This window comes from Eleutherodactylus coqui, chromosome 3 (assembly GCF_035609145.1).
Source record: "Eleutherodactylus coqui strain aEleCoq1 chromosome 3, aEleCoq1.hap1, whole genome shotgun sequence".
NCBI lineage: Eukaryota > Metazoa > Chordata > Amphibia > Anura > Eleutherodactylidae > Eleutherodactylus > Eleutherodactylus coqui.
The window spans coordinates 187,371,500-187,393,158 of record NC_089839.1 but is presented as its reverse complement, the minus strand read 5'-3'; the positions used below and the strand labels follow the sequence as shown (position 1 = coordinate 187,393,158).

Sequence of the window (21,659 nt, the reverse complement as noted above, 5' to 3'; positions counted from 1 at the left end):
TTCCCAAGAAGAAAAAGATTGGGAAGTTGAAATCTATCTGCTTGACCCTTATCTCCTTTTACATCTGCTGTCGGTGCAGAGTTGGGAGGCCACCATACACATTAGATGATTAATTGGGCTGCCGCAATTGGCAGGTTCAACTAATATACATCTAATGTGTAAGCCACCTTTAGACAAACATGGACCTGTAGTTGACCTAGAGTAAAGTAAATACTTTCTGATGTTGGCTATTGGAAAAATTTAGGCAGCTGACTCTCTGGTTAGGAGGTAGAGTACCGATACATAGTCAATTCAGACCATTTATTGACTTCAATTGTGTGCCTCTCTAACATAATTGAATGGCTGGCGGTGGTTGGGACTTACGGAAACAGATGAGTGGACTTAACTATGCTGTCTCTATAACCCCATAGAATTCAACTTCCAAGTTATAGAAATAGCATAGCTCTCTGTGTTGCATTGTTTCTGCAATTCCTTTTGACTTCTATGGAATTAACAGTAACAGCATATTGAAGTTTGCTCAGCTTTTTCTGTAAGTTCTGGCCACCACAATTGGTCGGGGGTGATGGGTCAGAACCTGCATTTATCAAACTTTCATGGCATAACACATGGATATGCCATGAAAGTCTCAGATATACTTCTGTTACGTCCAAGCTAGACGCAAAACATCTCGCCCAGTTCATGTACAAATGTAGGTAAGACAAAATATATATATAACTAAATCAAAATAGTGGCAAAAAACTGAAATCTGACACTAAACTAACATGAGGAGACCCTACCTAAAATCGGAGCACTTGCCCTGATGAGGGCAAAACCACGTCAAGAACTTGGGGTGACCTTGACTATCCCTAGTTGAAAGTGGGAATAATGGCCACAAAGAATATACAATGCAAAAGTTAGTTATTGCACAAACACACCGCAAACCAGATGTTACGCAAATGCGTAAATAACGAATTTTCAGGGCATACATGGAACAATACCCAGATTACACTAAAAGCTAAACAGACTTATCTGAATTGAGGCTCAGGACAGGAGCAGCCGACCTGGCCAGAAAAACCTTCAAACTAAGTATAACCGACGTCCTGTGTGAGGGGGAGCCGGAATAAATGTGTACCATCTAGCACTGATTGGCCGGCTGGGATACACTCCTTCTAGCCAACCAATCCATCCACACACTAACAGAGAAGTTCACATGTCAGTGCCAAATTGACAGTGAGCATGTGCTGACGTGTAAATCATGTGGAATGAGGCTGATGCAGTGATGTCTCCTCTATCCCATTCCAACATGGCTGTCCAGCCATAACAGCCCCTTTGACCCATAATACCAGAATGTTTTTTTCCAAATCAGACAACCCTTTTAAATCAGAATTGCATACGTTGACCCAAATAATTATACCGTATAATTGTATATACATTAATTTGTAAAAAGAAAAAAAACGTGTATATTAAACAGCATCATTTATTACAAATCCAGTCATTTCCGTAATTGCATCAGGACTACGGTATGTAAATCCCCCAGTGGCTTGGGTACGTTCTTTTTTTTTTTTTTCTTCTTTTTTTTTTAAGAAATTTTTATAAAATCAAACGAAATTTTTAAAAAAGTTAAAAAAAATTAAAAAAAAGTTCAGTGAAGTGACACAAAGAGCAGCAGCTGCCTCCGCCCTCTGCTTAGTGATTAATCCTGGGCCTACAGGGTCCTTTTCCACATTTGTGAACAGGAGGAAAAAAAACTTCTATGGTAAAAGAAATGAGAGCAGCTTAATAATATGGGTCATTCCTTCCTTTCTTCGGTTCTCAGGGTGAAAGGGGTAATGAATTTTATATTTTCTGTTGGGTACACTCTAAAAATCTGACATCATATTGTACAAAAGCTCACTTGGACCAGGATTGCTAATTGAAATTCGCAGCGAGATGAAGTTTTGCTATTCAGCCCAGCTGCCTTTTGTTTTAAATCTCTGCAATGAATGATCTTCAACAATGCACTCCTCAATTCTCCCAGTAAATGCAACTCAAGTAACCCAGAAGGAACAAAGAATCTCTCTCGCCTGTGCCTGGAGATGTAGTGGTAGTTTTACCCCTCATACTGTTAGCACTGGGGAATTGCGGGGTCTTCCAAGGAAGAAAGAAGTATAGAAAGTATAGAAATATATGTAGGTTGTATTTTATGTAACAATTTGTTTCTTGTTGCCTAGGTAACTATTATGGGACACCAAAACCTCCAATCCAGCCCGTTGATGGGAAAGTGACTTGCGGTGATGCATTGCAAAACCCATTCTCCGGTGCGAAGCAGTCGACCCCTAAAAGGACAAAGTCTTACAATGATATGCAAAATGCTGGCATAGTGCATACGGAAAACTATGAATATGACGATGAGGCTCCTGAAATGAACAGTAGTTTCACAGGTAAAATCATCTACGGTCACATGTTCAAGACTTTGTATGAAAGGCAAGAATAGACTACCTGAAAATGGCAACATTTATATTCTTTTATTGCAACTCCAGCCCCTTATTCTTGAAGAAGATGCAAAAAATGTTCCCTTTATTAGATGAAACTCCATCTCATTTTTCATTGCACATTTCAATCATAGCAATTGGGGACATACAGTTAAAATTATTTTCAAGGTCAGAGACTTTCTTGATTAGCATACGCCCTTAAAGGGGAAGTCCAATTAAAATGGTTCTGTAGAAATCACTTCTTAACAGTCATCTTATGATCATAGGTGAAAGTCGCAGCTCACCTCTATCCTCCTCTGCCCAGGTTTTAGAGCATGTCCACAAAACTCACCCATAGAAGTCTATGAACATCTCCAGACTACAGTTTCCTATGATCCACGTGGGAGTTGTAAAAGCGTATCTCTGAATGATGATGACGTCAAACAAGATGGCCCTCTCGTAGCCTTAAACAGAAAATGGAATTCAAACAATCTACAATCTGAAAATAGAAACATATTAAAAAGACTTTGCGTATATATATGTGTGTGTATATTCGAGACCGCACACCCATAAGACAACTTTTATAATATGTTAGGCTTAGACATAGCAGCTCAGTTCTATGTATGGTAGTTTAGCTCTGCATAATACAATTACCAAATAATGGACAGATACCAGTCTTCTCAGATTGGTGTCATCCAATTTTTTGTCTTCTCTATTTGGGTTCAGACCTCCATAAAGAAGTCTTCCAACCATGACTCTTTTCCTTGGACAAACTCCCTAGCCTGCTGTTATGGCCACTGGAACTTTCAGTACCTTTCATAGTGCTAATGCCCCTCTGTGGCTCCTCAAAATAATGCCTCCTCTGTGACCCCACAAAATATTAGTGTAGCAAGTCAAATTTATGTTTGGTATGACATCTGTTTGTTTAACATGCCAAACAATACTTCTGTGCATTATACATACATATGCCATTTGTATAGCTGAGCTGAAAAATTCAATTTTAAAAGTGCTGGATCTGTCATAGAGCTCTCTCTGTGGCCCTGCAAAGTAATAGGGCCCCTTCTGAGTCACCACAAAGGCCTAGTGACCCTTCTGTGGCCTCTCACTCTCAGTGATAGTGCCCCCTCTGTAGCCCTACAATGGACTACTGCCCCCTTTGAAGTCCCTCCCACCTAACTCTAGCCAGCAGCAGATCTTCATAATTCCCACATTACAGCTAGATACTGCTCGGCATTATGCATTGCACAACCTGACTCTTCCTCTATCTCTCGTACTTTACCGAGAGCATGAGATGGAGCTTAAGAGTCTGGCGAGATGGAGGGAAGAGTCATGCTTAAAAGTTAAGCGGTGTCCAGCTGTAATGTGAGATAAGAGGGGAGCGTGTTATTGAGGAGGGCATTTGGCCTTGGGCCCTATAGTGACCATGTGATCTGTTGGTAATATGCCACTGGAATTCTGTGTCTCTCACGGAGCTCCAACTTCCCTGAAATACATTTCTAGCTTCCCATCTTTGAAGTAGCTTTTTATTGTTAAAGACTGTCTACGAAGGCAACTTGCAGATCTGGAAAAACAAAAACAGCGCTGCAACTATTATAAAAAATCATGTATTAGAGTTCTCTTTGGGGTTTTAGTTAATATAAATCACCGGTATACAAAGTGTTAACGATGATTACTAATTTGTATGTTAATTTCCTTTTTTCAATGTGTTACTTGCACTTTCAAAACAGTGCATAGTAATACAGATGTTAAAACACAGTGAAACATTAACACTTCAGTAGCACATTGTAACTAATCAAAGTAAGTGGAAGAAAATCCTAAACATATGAGGTTTATTGTCTTCTTGCACCCCAATCCTTCATGAGCTCTAGAGAAAGAGGTAGCATTTCCACCATGGTGAGACCTCTGCAGCAATAGTCTGTCCTACAACGCATCTATTATCTATAGCAAACAAAAGAGCGTCCCTCTTGGAATTGTTCCACAGAAACTATGAAGTGAGACTCCAGAGAACAATATGGTGAATTGTGGGCGGAGAGATGAGCCGCCTCAATTATCCACTGCATATACAATGATAGTTACGACCTGCAGGCCCAGGAAAGCAATAGCTCTTTATATGGGTCATTGACTTTCAAGGAGAACCCATTAATAAAAAGTGATGTAATATGGAATGTACTGATTCTACCTATCCTCAGGTCATCCATAGTTTGGTGGAGTTGCGCTGCTCGGGATCCCTGCCGATCTTCTGATCGTTCTGTGTTTTTCAATTTTAATCAATGAGGGCAAAGCTTTCTACTACATTTTCGTCTCCGACGCCAAAGCAGATGTCCAGCTTGGCAGTACTAAAAGTGTCCCTAGTGAGGTTAATAAAAGTGTGCAATGCGATTTTATCGTGTTGCGAGTTGCACAAAATTAGAACCCATTTTTGCACTGGATCTATATTAATGGGCGATTTTTCCTATGCAGCAATGCTGTGAGATAAAAAAAAATCATTGTATGTCCTATTTTTTGGGCGATATCGCTCCGAATTTTTTCATAGAAGTAAAAAAAATTATGCGATATATATATTTTACATTTTTCCTGTAGAAACGGCACAGGAGAATCGTATGTTTGGCGATACATTTTTTTTCACAAAACCCATCAGACTCACATGGCAAATCGATGAAATTGAAGTGCAGTATTGGTTTGAGTTTCTAGGGCCAATATCGCACTCGCCCATGTAAATACAGCCAAATGCTTAATTCAGCCTGTGGTGGTACTGGAGGGGAGTTGAACACTAACATCTCTCTGATACTAGCATACATATGCAGCGTATTATGCTAGTGAGTAGAACCCATTGATTTCAATAGGAAAACAAACACAAGGCAACAGTGCATTTCAGCCAGTGGATATGCTGTGTATTCACGGACCGAAATACGCATGCACCAGTTGGGTTTTTCACATAGTTTATTGCTCATCACTGGGAATTGCAGCAGAGCAATACCATGTGTTCAGCTTATCATTAGCGGATCCTACTAACAAAAAGTTGCATTAAATCAGTGAAATAAGAGAAATATTTAACAGCTCACTAATCACTTGATTGTAATTATACCTTTCCTCCAATTTGTAGTGATTAGTAATGATAATCGGTACTTTCCTACACGTTGTGAAATATCTCGCGTTGTGTCCAGGTGTGGGAATGTTCACACAATAATGGCGACATCCATTGAATCTGAGCTACCACTGGCATGTATTATACTCTTGCCCATTATTTTGGACAAAGCTAATGTTCAGCAAGACCGAGCTGGCACAAGAGTAGAGGTTCAGGAGCTGAGTAAAAATTTAGCCATGTGACTCCTTTGATTTTTTTTTTTTTTTTTTGCAGATTTCCCCATGTCGACATTTAAATGAAGGCTTTTGTGCACCTGTATAGCACAGTGTGCTCACTCCATCTGAATAGGTTTCATATTGAAACTGTTAATCCAATGGAATCCAATTGTAGTTTTGGTTTCTTTCTCCCACAAACGTAATAGGGGTTTAGAGGGGGTAGATGTCAGAGCAGTTGGAATGATGATGTTGTAGTAATCTCCCCATACATCTCTGTTTAGAAGTAGTTCTCACGCATGAGTCAATCCTGCCTGACTATCTGCAAACAAGCTCGTCTCAGCGAAAGACTCAATGCGAAGGTGACCTCATGCCTTTTTCATATACGTGTTTATACTGATCCCCCCACTTTTTTCCTTATAATGGCAGCAGACTCTAGTGAACAAGACGAAAACACAGCCAACAATACACAAGAGCCAGCCGCACCACTTGCTCGGATCCTTCCTAGTTTTCCCACCATCACGGAAGCATCTCAGAAGTTGCCTCAATACCTACCTCCTACTGACGAGGAAAGCCTTGGACCTCTGCCTGAAAACTGGGAGATGGCCTACACTGAGAATGGTGAAGTCTATTTCATAGAGTAAGTGTAATATCTCTAGTCCTATTTATGCATTTATTTGGTTGTTATTGTGAGACTTATAATATCTTCATTAGGTTCTGGCCACTGGGTTCATCGGGGCCACCAAAGGAATTTTTTCCGAAGGCCATTTTCCACCCATACAGAACACATGCACATCCAATTTTAATTGCATTGTAAGCTTTGATGTTACCAATGTACACACAGCATTCTGGTCTAATAGGTTATTTGTGAATCATCCTATAAATAGGATGGTGATTGACTGGTGATTGACTCCAAAGTAGTCTGCAAATGGACTAGCTTTGTGTTGGGCCTTTGAGGCTAATTATTGAGGCCAAGCCTGGGCCCATCAGAAGATCCTCTTGTACTGTGGCGGCTCCTACTCTGGTACTCCTCTTTAGTTCCTCACTTTTCCAGCACCCCACCAACCTTTTCCCAAACAACGCAAATTCACCATACTACTGCCACCCGCAATTTTGTGCCGGTTGTCATCTCATCCGCCCCTTTAACTGTGTCTGCTGAGTCGCATGGTGCCCCCAAAAACTGTACTTCAGAAATAATGGGATCCTAACTATAGATACCCACTAGAGATGAGAGAACGTGCTCGTTTAGAGCAAATACTTGATCGAGCATCGCTTTTTTCGAGTAAGTGCCTAATCGGGCGAAAAGATTCTGGGGGCGCCGGGGGTGAGCAGGGGGTTGCGGTGGGGAGTGGGGGGGGGGGGGGGAGAGAGAGAGCTCCTCCCTGTTTACTCCACCTACCTGGCGCACCCTGAATTTTTTCGCCCGAGTAGGCAGTAACTCTAAAAAAGCGATGCTCGATCGAGTAATTGTCCTAAACGAGCACGTTCGCTCATCTCTAATACCCACCCAAAATAAGGCTTCAGCCTGCACCCTGAAAACAATAGTGCCAGATAGATAATGCCCTAGATTGTGGCCAGAAGGTAATATTGCAAAACGTAATAAAAGTGCTATCTATCATACACCAGTAATAGTGCCATTTTGTGATATCCTCAGTGCCACACGCAGTAATAGGAGGGAGGGGGACTTTTTGTTTGTTATTCTGTAGCACTTTCAGGTAATTTATATTTATTACCCCCCCCCCCCCCCCACCCCCCAGCAAGCTGGGTACTCCTTTTACTGACCTTGGAAGGATGGAAGGCTGAGTCAACCTTGAGCCGGCTACCTGAACCAAGTGGGGATTTAATTCGCAACCTTCAGGTCGTGAGCGAGAACTAAGGACTGCATACTGCTGCCGTAACACTCTGCTCCACACGAGGCCCCTGTATAATGCTCTTCTTAGTGCCTTACACAGCTTTTTCGCAGTCCAGCTTTCACATCCATACATGGCTATGGTGAAAACAAAAGTTTGCACTATCCTACATCTATTTGCTAGGCAGATATCCCTACTTTTCCAGATTTTGTCCATTTTCAGCACTGCACTTCCCCCAATGCTATCTTATGTTTTAGCTCTAGCATAGGTTCTGTATCCTGATCAATTTTTGAGCCAAGAAAGATGAATTCTCGCACGCATTCTATGGCCTCATTGTCGATTTTGATTTGAATTTGACCGTTTTTTTGCAGTTGTCATAATTTTAATCTTCTTTAAATTCATGTAGAGAGTAGAGACCCATTTTCTCACTTTCAGTTTTAATCTTGCATATCAGCTGCTTCAGACCCGCTTCTGTTTCTGCAAGCAGAGTTGTGGCATCCGCATAACGGAGATTGTTAATGTTTCTGCCATTTTTACACCGGTTTCCAATTTGTCTAGGTCCATTTTCTGCATGATCACTTCAGCATATAAGTTAAGCAAGAAGGGTGAGAGGATGCAGCCCTGTTGGACACCTTTGCTGATCCCAAACCAATCTGTGTTCCTATACTGTGTTGACACAGGGGCTTCTTGATTGATATAAAGTGATTTTATCTGCTTGACTAGATGCACAGATATGCCCAACTCTTGTAGGGTCTGCCTACATGTAGATATTCTTTTGATAGTCTCGAGCAGGTTGGCAATATGGTCAGGGGTTGCAACGTCCTCGCCGGAATTCTGCCTGTGCATCAGGGAGTGCCGCTTGAAGTACTGATCTCAGTCTTTCCCGTATGATTTTGAGAAGGACTTCCTTGCATGCGGAATGAGTGCTATTGTTTTGGTAGTTGGAGCAATTGCGGAAGTCCCCTTTCTTTGTCAGAGGTATGAAGGTCGATCTTTTCCAATTCTGTGGCCATTGCGTGGATACCCATACTGCCTGGCACAGCCCCATCATGGTTTTCACTGGTACTGGCAGGAATAGCTCTACCGATATGTTATCTATGCCGGGTGCTTTATTTTTAGCTAGTTGTTTCATTGCCATGACCACGTCTGACTTTATAATAGGGGGCTCCAAGTCCACAGGCTCTGCGGTACACAATGGTTCCTCCCTGTATTCCCTCCACCTATCCTTGATACTCTACTGGTCATTCAGTTTTTTCCCATTTTTGCCTTTAATTATGTTGTCATGTGCCTTGAAAGGATTTAGGGCCACCTTAAACTGTGAGAATAGGCCTCGCATATGGCCTTTCATGGCTTCTGCTTCGAGTTGTTTGCAGTTCTCCTTACAGTCCATTTCCTTGTCTTCCCTTGCTGTTTGCTGAAAATCGTCATTTAGTTGACGAACTTAGTCTTTGTTGCCGGCCGCCTTTGCTGCTCTTCTATCGGCTAGTCTGAGGGTTTGCTCGGGCAACCAATAGCGTAGTTTTCCCTGCTTTTTATAGGTGAAATGCTTACTGTCTGTTTCCATAACTATGGATTATATTTCGTGCCATAGTTCCTCTTCCATGCCTTTTAGATGTGTCAAGCAGTTCAAATCTGTTTTCTTCCTCAATAGTGTATGATTGGGGGATTTTAGAGGTGTCACATTTTCTCAGTGAAGTGCCTTTGTTAATGCTACAGAATTTAATCTTGATCTTAGCTGCAATGCGGCGTTTGGGTTGCATAAACCATGTGTTTATCCTGAGCCGAGTTTCTTAGTAGAACCTGTACCAGGTGATCCCTATCTTCATTTTATTCACCAAGCCCAAATCTTCCTGTTATATGCTGCTAGATGGCTGCCGACTTTGGAATTGATATCGCCCATATTGTAAATGATGTCCTCCTTTGGCACTTTGTTTAGATTTCTCTGGACTTTGACCTTAAAAAACCTTCAATAGTTTCTTCATTGCTATCAGTCATTGGGACATAGACCTGTAAGTTTGAGGTGGTCACTGGGTTACCACATATCCGGATAGCAACGATACAGCTGCTGATTGCTCTAAAACTTTCTCCGGCCATTGGGGTCCCCTTGCTTGTAATACAGGCTACACCATTCCTCTTGATTTCCTCATGTCCACCATAGTGCAATGTGAATTAATCAGACTGAAATATCCATTACGTGTCCAGTGCGATTCGCTAATCCCAAGAATATCAATATTAAGTCTTGTCATTTCGCGTTTCACAATGCCCAATTTCCCTAGACTCAGGCCATGCACATTCTGTGTTGCTAGTATGTGAGCTTTGGTACAGCACAGTCTTTTCCTTTCATCATGAGGCGAATCAACAGCTGGGCTTCCTGAGCGCTTTCCCCTAGCCCCGGCTACTTATACTTAGACTTTGGTCTGGTGGACCTACCATCGGACACCATATTGGAATCATTTGAGAGTTCTTTCATAGAGTTTCCAAGGCAAAGTTTATACAGGGTAGGTCGCCAGGTCTTTCCCTAACCCTACTCATTAATCCAGGCTTGGGACCATTGTATAGGGATGACTACTACACTGCTGTGTTATCATGGCTGTTGATAAGGGGCCACTGACCTTTAATGCCCCCTATTGCTTTCTGTCTGTCCTTCCTACAACCCCTTTAATCAATCACTGCAAAAAACCCTACAGAATGTGTTTGTTTCATCATGACTAGTTCCCTGCTCCATCGGCTCTGCAGCCTGTTCCCGCTCTCTCCTGATGGACATGCATTCTAAATCTACTTGAAAGCTTCCAGTGTAAATATTTCAGGACATGATTTGCTCTCGGATTGTAGATTTCACTCTGCATTGTTTTTCTCCTCAATCCACGGCAGTGAAAATCTGAAGATCCGCAGATCCGGCTAGTGCATGAAGTGGTATTTATTCAAACTGGCCATCTCACAATACATCGTGTCTCAGAAGGAGATATTAATTCCTCAATCAGAACAAACCAGTCATCTGTGCAGTTCAGATACTGCTTGGTGAAGCAGGAAGCTGAGCAAATCCCTTAACAACTGCATGTCATGGGGGAGGGTGAAATTGGGAATACCGCGTTAATACGTAGATTTGTGATAACCAGCACCCTCTGTCTGCTTTTTTGGTGTACTGCACTCACAGTAATCTCTATTGTACATAGGTCTTCTATGCTTAGTGATTGTAACCTATTATATCTGTCCATAGACATTACATATTTGTAGATAGAGCTGTAAGGGGCCCGGTGGTCCCATAGCTGGCAGCTGGCATTAGAAAAGCAAAGATTATTACTTTCTATCTAAGTAACACTAAAACAAAGCGTTGCCAGAATGGTTTGAGAGTCACTTATCACCTTGCTATTTATTATCAAAATATTATGCCTGTTCAATCAAGCCGAACATGCATCTTAAAGTGAGAATCGAGGTGGTTGATGGTCTTCGCGGTTTAATGAAGAAGAAAGATGAATTAAGAGTTAAAGTTTTCACTTAAAAGATTTTCTTTTTCTTCTTTAGCCACAATACTAAGACGACTTCTTGGTTAGACCCACGGTGCCTGAACAAACAGCAGAAGCCTCTAGAAGAATGTGAAGATGATGGTAAGGAGATATGAAAAGAGGAAATTGATATAAAGTCCAGATACTGAGTATGATTGTGAACACGGTAGTAGAATATTACTTAGCACAATGTGATCGCTGTAGATCAGGGGTCCCCAACTCCAGTCCTCAGAGACCACCAACAGGTCATGTTTTCAGGATCTCCTATAATAGGAACACCTATGGCAATGTCTGATGCACTGACAATAATTACATCACCTGTGCAACACAGGAAATCCTGAAAACGTGACCTGTTGGCGGTCCCTGAGGACTGGAGTTGGGGAACACAGCTGTAGATGATAACTATGTTTTTGGCACATTTTAATGTGCAGTAAAGTAGCGGTTAATGATTATTATTAAAGCATGACTCTAATGTTGATGTAGAAAAATTGAGATATTTCCGAAATTATATTATTTATCAAATTTAGCGGTAGTTAAGAATTTAAAGTTGAACTCCACCCTTGACTAACATTGGGTATTAAGTAAATCTAAAATCTGGCATATTTGTAATATATCTTTGTGTCATTTTTTTTAGTTTTTTTTCTTTTATTTACTTTGGTTTTTATTCCATGAGTGTAGAAAAAATATTACTACTTGGAACTCGTTGACAAGTTGGTTAGCTGCTGTTGTCAGATCCTACTATAGCTCAATTTACAATGACACTATTGCTTGTATGACTGCAAAGTAATGTTCAACATTAATAGGATATATAATCCTAATTAACACATAAACCTCTAGATATTCTGATTTATCATATAAATACAAGATTTATACACTGAGTACGAAGAACAACAGATCCATCAACAGCAACTTGTTGATGGTTTTGAAGTAGCAACAAGATATTTTTGCGACACATTCACTCATATCTATTACTGCACCAGTTTTCGGCTTTGTACTGAGAACATTTTTAATTCATTGTGGGAGGTTGCTAAATTATTTTATTTTGTTGTCTCATGCTTGGGCACAAATTACGTTAGTTGGGTAATATGATGTCATTTTTGTGTTCAGGAGGTGCAAGCACAGTTTGCAGCGATGTTTTATGGCCTAACAGTTGGGAAATTGGGATGAACAAAATTGAGTTTTGCTTGAATACATGCCGTATCACAATGCTATTCTCCTCTAGTGCAGAATATGGCACCTTATGGTGGCCCCAATATCATGGCGTGCAAAGTGCCTACTGGTCTGTAATCTAGATCCATAAGAACTCTTAATGCTACCATACAGTGTCCATGCACAGGGCTTGCAATGTGCATGAGGCTTAAAGCAAACCTCCGAGCGTAGAGAAACAAAGATGGTCGCATCACTTCTCTGACTACCTGATGCATATTATGCATAGTATATTAGTAGTAGTACATTAGTAGTCTAAGACACTACATGCTGATTTAACTGGTCACCACTGCTCATATGGCCAGTACTGGTTAATCAAAGCAGATGTAGTGTCTTAAACATTTGATGCATACTAATGTTGGGGAATATAAATCCTCGTTCTGTTATACAGCATAAAACTACATCTATTGGGTTTTTTGGATTTCTTTTTGAAGAGTTTTCAAGATTCTAATAAGAACATTAAGAAACTTGTCTTAAGGTGACCATACTATCTTATGACCAGGTCTACTGTACATGCTGGAGGTGTTACTTTTCATTGGCTGTTTTTATAGGAAAAAGAAGTTTAAAACATTTGGCAAGACGTGGTTACACCCCACATATGTTATGTGCATGTTATACACTGAACCTAAATAGGTTTGATTTAATGAACACACAGGGCTTCATGTATAAAGACTAGTCCAAAGACCAAGTGAAGAGTCTTGTCTGTTTCGGTTTTACCTCCCTCTTGTTCAGTTTAGTAGTAAAGTTGAGTCAAGACATTTCACCGCTTCAACCTACTATCTATTAGAAAGCTATGACTTCTGAAACCCAAAAGTTTTTGTGTCTACTTCCCATCTCTCTGTGGCTACAATTTTCAATAGATAGGATTGCTTTGAGTAGACCACCCCAACTTTAAATGGTGTGTGCTCCTGAGAGGAATTGTTAATCGTTTCCAGAAAAGGCAAACCACAGAGCATTTCAACTAAAGTTAATGGACATCAATAACCTCTTATTTTTATGGTCCTTTATGGTGGTTGCAACTCATGACTTTAGGTAGTACAGGGGTCTAAGCAGATCATCTCTTTAAATTAGCTATAAACTGCTTAAAAAAAGCATACGACCTCATTGAGTCTTTTAACTAACAGCCTAAGAACACTAAATCGTATCGTCTGTTGATTTGGTCATTGCCACTCTACCAAAATTATCTGACACAGAAAGTTTGCTTGTTGAAATTTACCGAAAAATGTTGGCCTGCCCAGGTTTGACCTTCGGCCTGAGCAATGGAAGAAATGAACCTGTACATCTCCAAACCATAAAAAACTATGCTCACTATCCCTCTACTTTCATTTAGCTCATCGGGGGACAACGTAAAAAAAATTGACAAATTAGCTCCTTTTTATGTATAATCTCCTACATTCCCTTGGTTAACTGTCCATTTGTACAAGAAATTAAAACTAGTTATGGAGATAATATACTTCTGCTATATAATTCTACTCGCTTTCTCATCTGGAAGTAAAAATCTCAAATCAAACCTTATTCTGTAACGCTCAATGACAAACGCCTATGAAATTACTGGTATGTACCCCGTGTGTCACGTAAAAAAGCTAAGTTGTTTTGTATTCATCAAGCCATCTCCAACTGCTCCCCGTGTTACAATAGAGAACTGATTAGTATTATAAGGATATAAAACTGAACGAGACACACAGTTTACATTTTTCATTCATAATAGGCAAGCTTTGACTATTTTCAACCCGTGATTTAAAGGGGTTATCTCTTAAAGACAACCCATTTCCATGTTACTTCTTAGCGGCATGTGGACATCATAGTGGGGTATCCCCAGTTCAGAACCTTCTTCTTTTTTGTTGCATTTTGGAAGAATCGGCTGACTTATACATTAAATGGATGGAAAGAAGCACCTTTTTCCTGGCAATAATAGTTGTTTGCCAGACATTAAAGATGCCAGAATTTGTTTTTGAAAAGGGATATATGGTGGTTGATGTTCAGTTTATTTTGTAGCAGTCCCATTTATTTTAGACTGAAATGCAAGGTCACATAATGCTGAAGACCAGTGGTCTCCAACCTGAGATTCTCTAGTTGGACGATCCCAGGTTGGGGTCCACTGCTGTAGACTATGGGTATATTTCATACACTTTTAGATTGTTTTGTTCTATTTACAGGTTGATTCTCTCTAATTTGGGACATTCTAAGCTTTACAAGTAGCATATTTTTGTATTTCTTTTTTTACTTTTTTTTTGGTCGAACTGGCATCAGTTGATTTTACACATTTGGCAATATTTTTTCTTCTGCCAGTTCCTAATTTACCAACTTTATGCCACATTTATACTTAAATTACTGGCAAACTTCAAATTTTACAAATTTTTAGTTAATTTTCAGTTTTTAAATTTGGTAAATTGAATAATTTTGAGCAGAATTATTTAATGTTTTTTTTCTGGTCAACACATACTTTTCAGCACCTTATTTTTGGTTTAAGTATATCAAATTAGATCGAATCACCCTGTACTATTGGTTTAAATCTTTTCCCCTAATATGGATTTCCAACTTGGTGTCGGTATCTGAATTTATTTTCTTTTAATCTCTCTGTCTTATTTACTGCTCTTGCCTTGGAGAAGAAGGGGTCCACACCGAAGAACTGGACAGTGAACTAGGTAATTTGTCCTTCTTAATTTTTATTACCTTTCATAGCTGCAAACTTGATATTCTAATCAATTAAAGGAGATGAAAATTTAGTGCTCAATTAAAGACATGAATATTTAAATTAATTTTTGATTTGACAGATTTGTCAACTTGTACAATTTATGGAAGCATTAAATGTGATTGGACAAAAAGCATCATGTGACCATGCATCTACCTTTTTTTCTTCACTTTTAAAATTAACATTTCTTGTATTTGCTATTCCTTTTTTCTTTCTAAATTTCGTGCTTTCAGTTGTTTATTTAAGAACACGTAAAGAGGGTCTTCTCGCTCTCTTGACATGACTACTTTAGTACATACTTGTATACCACATGAAATAATGGTAGAGCATCATTTAGACCTCAACATTGTGCCATTCCTCAGTTGTTTCTTCTGGAGTCCTTTAACTCATCCAAGTGACTTTAACTTACAATCCAGCAGAAACCAATAACATCTGAAACCTGAGGGCTATCTCTCTATGGTTCAATATTTTTTTTAAAGGGTAGTTTCGAGTTGACAACCCATTTCAAAGTGTATTTGCCCCTATGAGTACTTTTACACAGAGCGGAGAGAAGTTATTTGCTTCAGGAAATCAATGGGCATCAAAGACCTTCTTTATTTATATGGTCCTCCAATGGGAGTCATGGGGTATGCAACTCTTGACTTTAGCTAGAACATTAGACTAAAGAAGACTACACCTTTAATTTAGCTATAAATAATTTAAAAAAAGTACAAAAACCTCATTGAGTCTTTTAACCAAAAGCCTCAAGAATGTCAGATTGTATTTATTGTCTGTTGATTCGGCAAATGCTTATTCGAACAAGATGATCATGTTGTGAAAGTTTGGTTGTTGAAATTCATTGAATCATTGACCTTCTCCAGGTTTGGCAGGTGGCCAGAGCAATGGAAGGAATGAACTTGCGTACCTCCAAAGCATAGGTAAATGTTAAACCTACATGGACTACATCCCTCCAATTTAATTTAACCTGTTGGGGGAGGACCTAAAACATCGTATTGTCAAATTCTGTCCTTTTTGCAAACAGTGTACTGGACTCTCATGGTTAACAGTCCATTTCTAAAGGAAATTAAAACTGGTTATGAAGATTACATACTCCTGCTATATAATTCTATTCGCTTTCTCATCTGGAAGTAGAAATCTCAAATCAAGCCTTATTCTGTAACACTCAATAACAAACGCCTATCGAATTACTGCTATATACCTTGTGTGTCACGTAAAAAGCTAAGCTGTTCTATATTCATTAAGTCTTCACAAACTGCTCCCAGTGTTACAATAGAGGACTGATTAATACCATGAAAATATGGAATTGAACGAAACGCACAATTTAGATTTTTCATTCATAACATACATTCTCGGACTGTTTTCAACACACAATTTAAAGTGGTTGTCGAATAGAGACAACCCCTTTCATGTGCCCTAAGCTAGGTTATGCTGCTTATAGGATAAGTCTTGCTGGTTCCGGGGGTGTCATTTTTATGCTTACCAGGCTCCCTGTTCCTGTCCTGTACCAGGAACAATATGCAGTCAATGCGCGCCCACTTCTATAAAAAACACTGTAGTGCACATGCTTGAACTGAATGAAAAGTCATACTGCCTAACCTAGCACTGCGTTCACAAGGTGACAGCATGGGAATGGGGTGCCCACTAAGTTTAAAAGTTACACACCCAGACTTGGTGGGACATATCCTATATGCTGCATGTGTCAAACTCAAAATCTGCTACATCATTTTTTGCGGTCCGCGAGGTCAAGACACAGAAGAGCGTCTTCTAGATCAGAGGGTTCTAAGCACATTGTGGATTCATTCCTGGCCTCCTGCTGGGTAGCAGGATCGCGGCTGCCATATTTGTCCTTTACTGTGATGTCGGGTGCATGCGGACTGAGCATTGTGGCTGTTGCTGCAGCCAACAGAGCCTTTGTGCACTCCCCTATCTCCTTCTCTGAGCCTATCCTGCGGTACAGCGCTGCTTGCCGGGGCTGAGACCTTGAGGTAGCTCATACTTCCTGGTTGGTGCTCACTGCCATCCTGCAGAGGACAGTCTGTTCCAGCCCGCCTGTCCATATACTGTGGGCTTGCTGCACAGAGCAGAGAGGATGTTGTGTTAGCCCACCTGAACACGGCCGGATTTGCATTACGGAATCTGGACCGGGCATCCGCCTCCGGATTCTGCAGCAAATACCTCCCATAGAATGTAAAACAGCTTTTTTTCCTGCCCATGGGCGGAAATTAATTGCGATTTTCCACGTGCGGGGGAAAAATACCAGCGTGGTCTATTTTTTAAGGCGGATTCCATGCAGATGGCTTCCATTGAAGTCAATGGAAGTCATTCGAACCGTGGGCCTTCCGCAATCATCATTCTGGAAAGGTCGCGGGATCTGCGTCATCGCCTAGCGACGGCGCGGTATTATTTTCACTGCGCATGTGCGCGGCTGGCACATCCGCAGAACAGTTAAGAAGATTGCGGACAGGTACGCAGGGGTCACCAGCCGGACACAGGGTCAAATTCCGCTGCAGGATCTTATACTTAATGTATAGGGTCGAATGTCTGTGTTTGGAGTAATTTTTCTGAACCTTGTTTTGGTCCGTCTGTTCTGTTCATTTATTCATACATTTCTGAGAGAAGTAACAGAAACCGTACAATGCAAAGACATAAGAAAAAGGCTCCAGAATGGTTGTTTTATTGGGAAAACGATACAGTTCTTTTTAAGACTTTCAAAAATCCACATTTCTTCATTCTCTTTTAGGCTATGTTCACACATCACAGATTTGAGGAGGATTTAAGTGCAGATTCTCTGCCTAAATCTCCATCAAATCTGCTAACGTTCGGCATCCAATGCATATGAATGGGGTTTCTGTAATCTAATGCACAACTCTGGGGGAAAAAATCTGAGCTGGTTATTGTCTGAGCCATGGAACTAAAAAATTATCCATGGCAATGATGAGCATACACGTTATGTCCATGGGTTCTGCACAAAAAAAGGCAAGGATTATCCTCATGGGGCTAGTTCTCCTACCGATTTGCAGGATATCTGCAAACAAAATCTGAAAGCTGGCCTCAGATTTCTGTTGTAGTAGTACATGGTAGATTTAATATTGTTGAACCTAGCCTTATATTCTTGCATGCGGTAGTCTTTCTTCTAGACATGAACTAAGCTAAACAAAAGACTAATATGGTATGCAAAGACTACAATGCTTCTGTAGTGCCACCTATTGGAAGGCAGTTGCCCTATACATCAATGTCTGACCTTCTTGCCTTGTTGCATGACTGGGGAGATAACCAAACCAGAGACTTCTTCACAAGGGAAAGATAACCATGTACAGACAGACTGTTTAGCGGGTTTTGCCCCTTGTTAGTAAGTTTCTGGCTGAGACGTGGGTCGGGAGTTACAGGAACTGTTAGGCTGTCAGACATTGACCTATAGGGGAGCTACCCGAAGCATTGTACCATCTCCTGTTTCCGTACTAAATTTCCCATAGCATGACCTTATAAGTTTCTTCATAACTACTAGGCTGTGTCCACAAGAAGCAACTACCCCTCCCGAAACAAATTACACTAACCATTGCACACATTATTTTGTATATTTTATATAGAACTGTCGATATGGCCACAAATATAGTGTCTTTGGAAGAAAATGGATATTGTAGGACAAAGGGGTAATTTTAATTTACTAAAAAATTTGTGCTAGTTTTCCGGGGTAAAAAAGTTTTAAACTTTGGCGCACACTTTTTGCACTAGGAATGTGGGACTTTTTTTCACCATTACACACTTTTTCAAAAAAGTGCTTTAGGCTTAGTGGGAGGGAAATGGCCGCCCATAACACGTAAATTGTATTAGCATAAATCTACTGAAGCTCATAGCTCACATAGTTTGTAGTTAGTGATGCAGACAGCCCGAGATACGACAAATATATTACAAGGCTTGCACCTCTTAATACATTTGCTGCATGAACTAGATGGACATTTTCGTCTTTCAGCCTAACCTACTGTGTTACTATCTTCCTTCCAGTGTGCTTCAGATTAGGACTAGCATATGAAAAAAGGCAAATTGGCCTATGCTTTATTGCGCCCTCTTGCTAGCTGCAGAAATGTCATGTAAGTTCTTAAAAACCACTGGGCATTACCAAAAAAAGTGACAGATTGCTGAAATCAGCATGTCTGTTACCATGTTGTTGCCCTAGGTGAGGGCAGCATGAAGAACAGAACGGATTCCCTTTAACCCTCCCTCCTCTCCCCCCATCTTATTGAAAAGGATCTACAGTATAGGAAACCTGCCTTGAACAGAAAAGGCATGATGTTCACTGACGAACCGGATTCCGTGGGCAGGAGCCTGCAGCGGAATCCAACCCTGCCCACGGCAAGAGGACATTACTTACCCTTCCGTATCCTCTGCGTAGCTGTGCGGATCTTCTGTCTTCTCCTCTGTGGATGTGGGCGGGTGTGCCAGCCGGCGTGCCGCCGCACATGCGCAGTGGAAATTTTTTTTAATCTCCTGCTTTCCTGCGGGATCTGTGGCATGTCTGCAGTGACAGCTGACTATCGGACAGCTTCCATTGACTTTAATGGAAGCCGGCCCTGCAGAATCCACGGCAAAATAGAGTATGCTGCAACTTGTTTTCCGGACCAGAAGGTCCACAAATCAAATCCGCATGCTTTAATTAAGCTGCAGACCCCCATGTCTCCTTATGGGCATCTTGAACTACGGATCTTCCATGCGGATTTTGTAATTCAAATCCGCCCGTGGGCATGAGTCCTTAAAGAAATTCTTCAGGATTAGAAAAACATTGCCACTTCCTTCCAGTAACAGCACCACAACTGTCCATGGGTATTGCAGGGTATTGTGTCTGGTATTGCAGCTCAACTCCATTGCTTTGGAAGAACGCAGCCATATTTTTGCAGAACCCCTTTTCAAGCATCCAGAGGGGAAATGAGGGTAAAACCCACCTTTGAATGGCCCCCATATCACTTCAGCAAAAAAAAAAAAATTCTGCCAAGGTCCTGCCAAGGCTATTGCGTAAAGTTTTTCTTTTTTCCCCCGTGACATTAGTTTTCTCCTCTGTTTGTCGGATAAGTCAGTTTAGGAGGAATATTTATTACACAATTGTTTAGGAGCTGTGCAAATTTTGTGTCGCTTCAGTGCGTTTTAATATTTTCCTCTTCATTTAGATGGCGCTGACGTGATACATTCAGGGAACTAATAGAGAATTAAACATGACTAATTGTTCTTCATGAAGTCCCCTTCAGAGGCTCAGCATACACAATGTGTTTGGCCTAATTACTATATACACCCTCTGTCTGTTGCAATACTGAGACTGGCGTAGAAAGTAAAAGAAAACATAAAAAAGAACCTCCGGCCCTCAAGTAAATTCACCACCGATATATTTTGTTTTCTGGACTCGAACACCCAATAACTAAACCCAGACTTCATAACTGATTAGAATCCATGGCTATAATATGTGACTGCTGACTTTGTAATTGATGTAAATGCAAATTTTATTAAGCTTCACTCCAGCCCAGAAATTTCGTTCTCCATTACTTAAAGTTGCGCTCCAAGGTCCTAATGCAAAATCTGCGACAGGTTACCGGCCCCAACTGTCATGCATTGTTTATTGTACTGGTCCTCATCCTTCTATGGGGCCCTGCTATAACTGGGTATGTTATATGAAAAATATAGAAAAAAATGAAATAAACCTATACAAATTGGTACATAACTTTTATAGTCCTATATTTTCTTTACAGACTCGGGTCCCTATGCATCCTATATGAGAGAACCTTTCACACGCAAAAATGGCCGATCTACTGGCAGCAATTATAGCGTAGAAGGAGTTGAGATGATATATATCGTTGTTTAGGAAAATATTCAAAAATTATGACTTATTCATCCAAATATTGATCCCTCTGAGCTTAGGAGTCCAGTAGGCGGAGTCACTTCATGATTGACCACCTTCCCTGTGTGAGTATACAGATATAGCTGTCAATCACTGAATAGGACAGCCATTGGATTCAAATCAGTTAAAAAGGTTATGCCAAGATGGAAAGTTATTCCGAATCCTACTGGTCACAAGAATGAATGGAATGGCGGTCAAGTATGGGCACTGCTGCTCCATTCATTTCTATAGGACTGCCAGAGATGGCTGACAGTTTGAACTCTTGTATCTCTGGCAGTCCATTTGAAATGAATGGAGCGGCAGTGTAAAAACTGAACAGCCACTGCATTCATATGGACCTACACAAGACCTCTGTTCTCATGATTCTTGGAGATCCCAGCAGTGAGCCTGCCCCTCTTCCCCACAGATCATATAGAAATCTCCTATCCTATGGGTACTTTTAGGGTATGTTCACACACAGCGGAATTTGGTGCAGATCCGCACTAATATCGACAATATATTTTGCATTGCAGATTTTGATGCTGCTCGGCACTAAAATCGGAGTCAAAATTTGCACCATTTGGATGCTGCCCTACCAGAGACCAATAGGGGGTCGCTATTGCTGCTTAGACTACTATGGGGTTCACTTATTAGTACTTGGGCCGATACAGGGGGAGCACTATTAATACTGGGGCAACTATGGGGTGGGGGTAACTATCATTACAGGGGGGCACTATAAGAGTGACTATTACTACTGGGGCAACTACAGAGGACCCTATTACTACTGGGGCCACTATGGGGGTCAGTATTATTACTGGAGCC

General features: G+C 40.8%; 1 protein-coding gene across 11 annotated transcripts in view; it reads left to right on the top strand.

Annotated features, from left to right (window-relative positions):
- MAGI1 (membrane associated guanylate kinase, WW and PDZ domain containing 1) overlaps positions 1 to 21,659 on the top strand; it is a 580,752-nt gene that overhangs the window by 433,031 nt on the left and 126,062 nt on the right. For 3 of the 11 annotated variants that reach the window (XM_066596651.1, XM_066596647.1, XM_066596657.1), the window contains exons 4-8: positions 2,190 to 2,399; positions 6,156 to 6,366; positions 11,099 to 11,181; positions 14,892 to 14,930; positions 15,838 to 15,894. In XM_066596651.1, coding sequence (XP_066452748.1) covers positions 2,190 to 2,399; positions 6,156 to 6,366; positions 11,099 to 11,181; positions 14,892 to 14,930; positions 15,838 to 15,894 — 600 coding nt within the window. The remainder of the gene's footprint in view (positions 1 to 2,189; positions 2,400 to 6,155; positions 6,367 to 11,098; positions 11,182 to 14,891; positions 14,931 to 15,837; positions 15,895 to 21,659) is intronic. The other 8 variants (XM_066596656.1, XM_066596654.1, XM_066596658.1 and 5 more) reach the window with 6 other exon arrangements.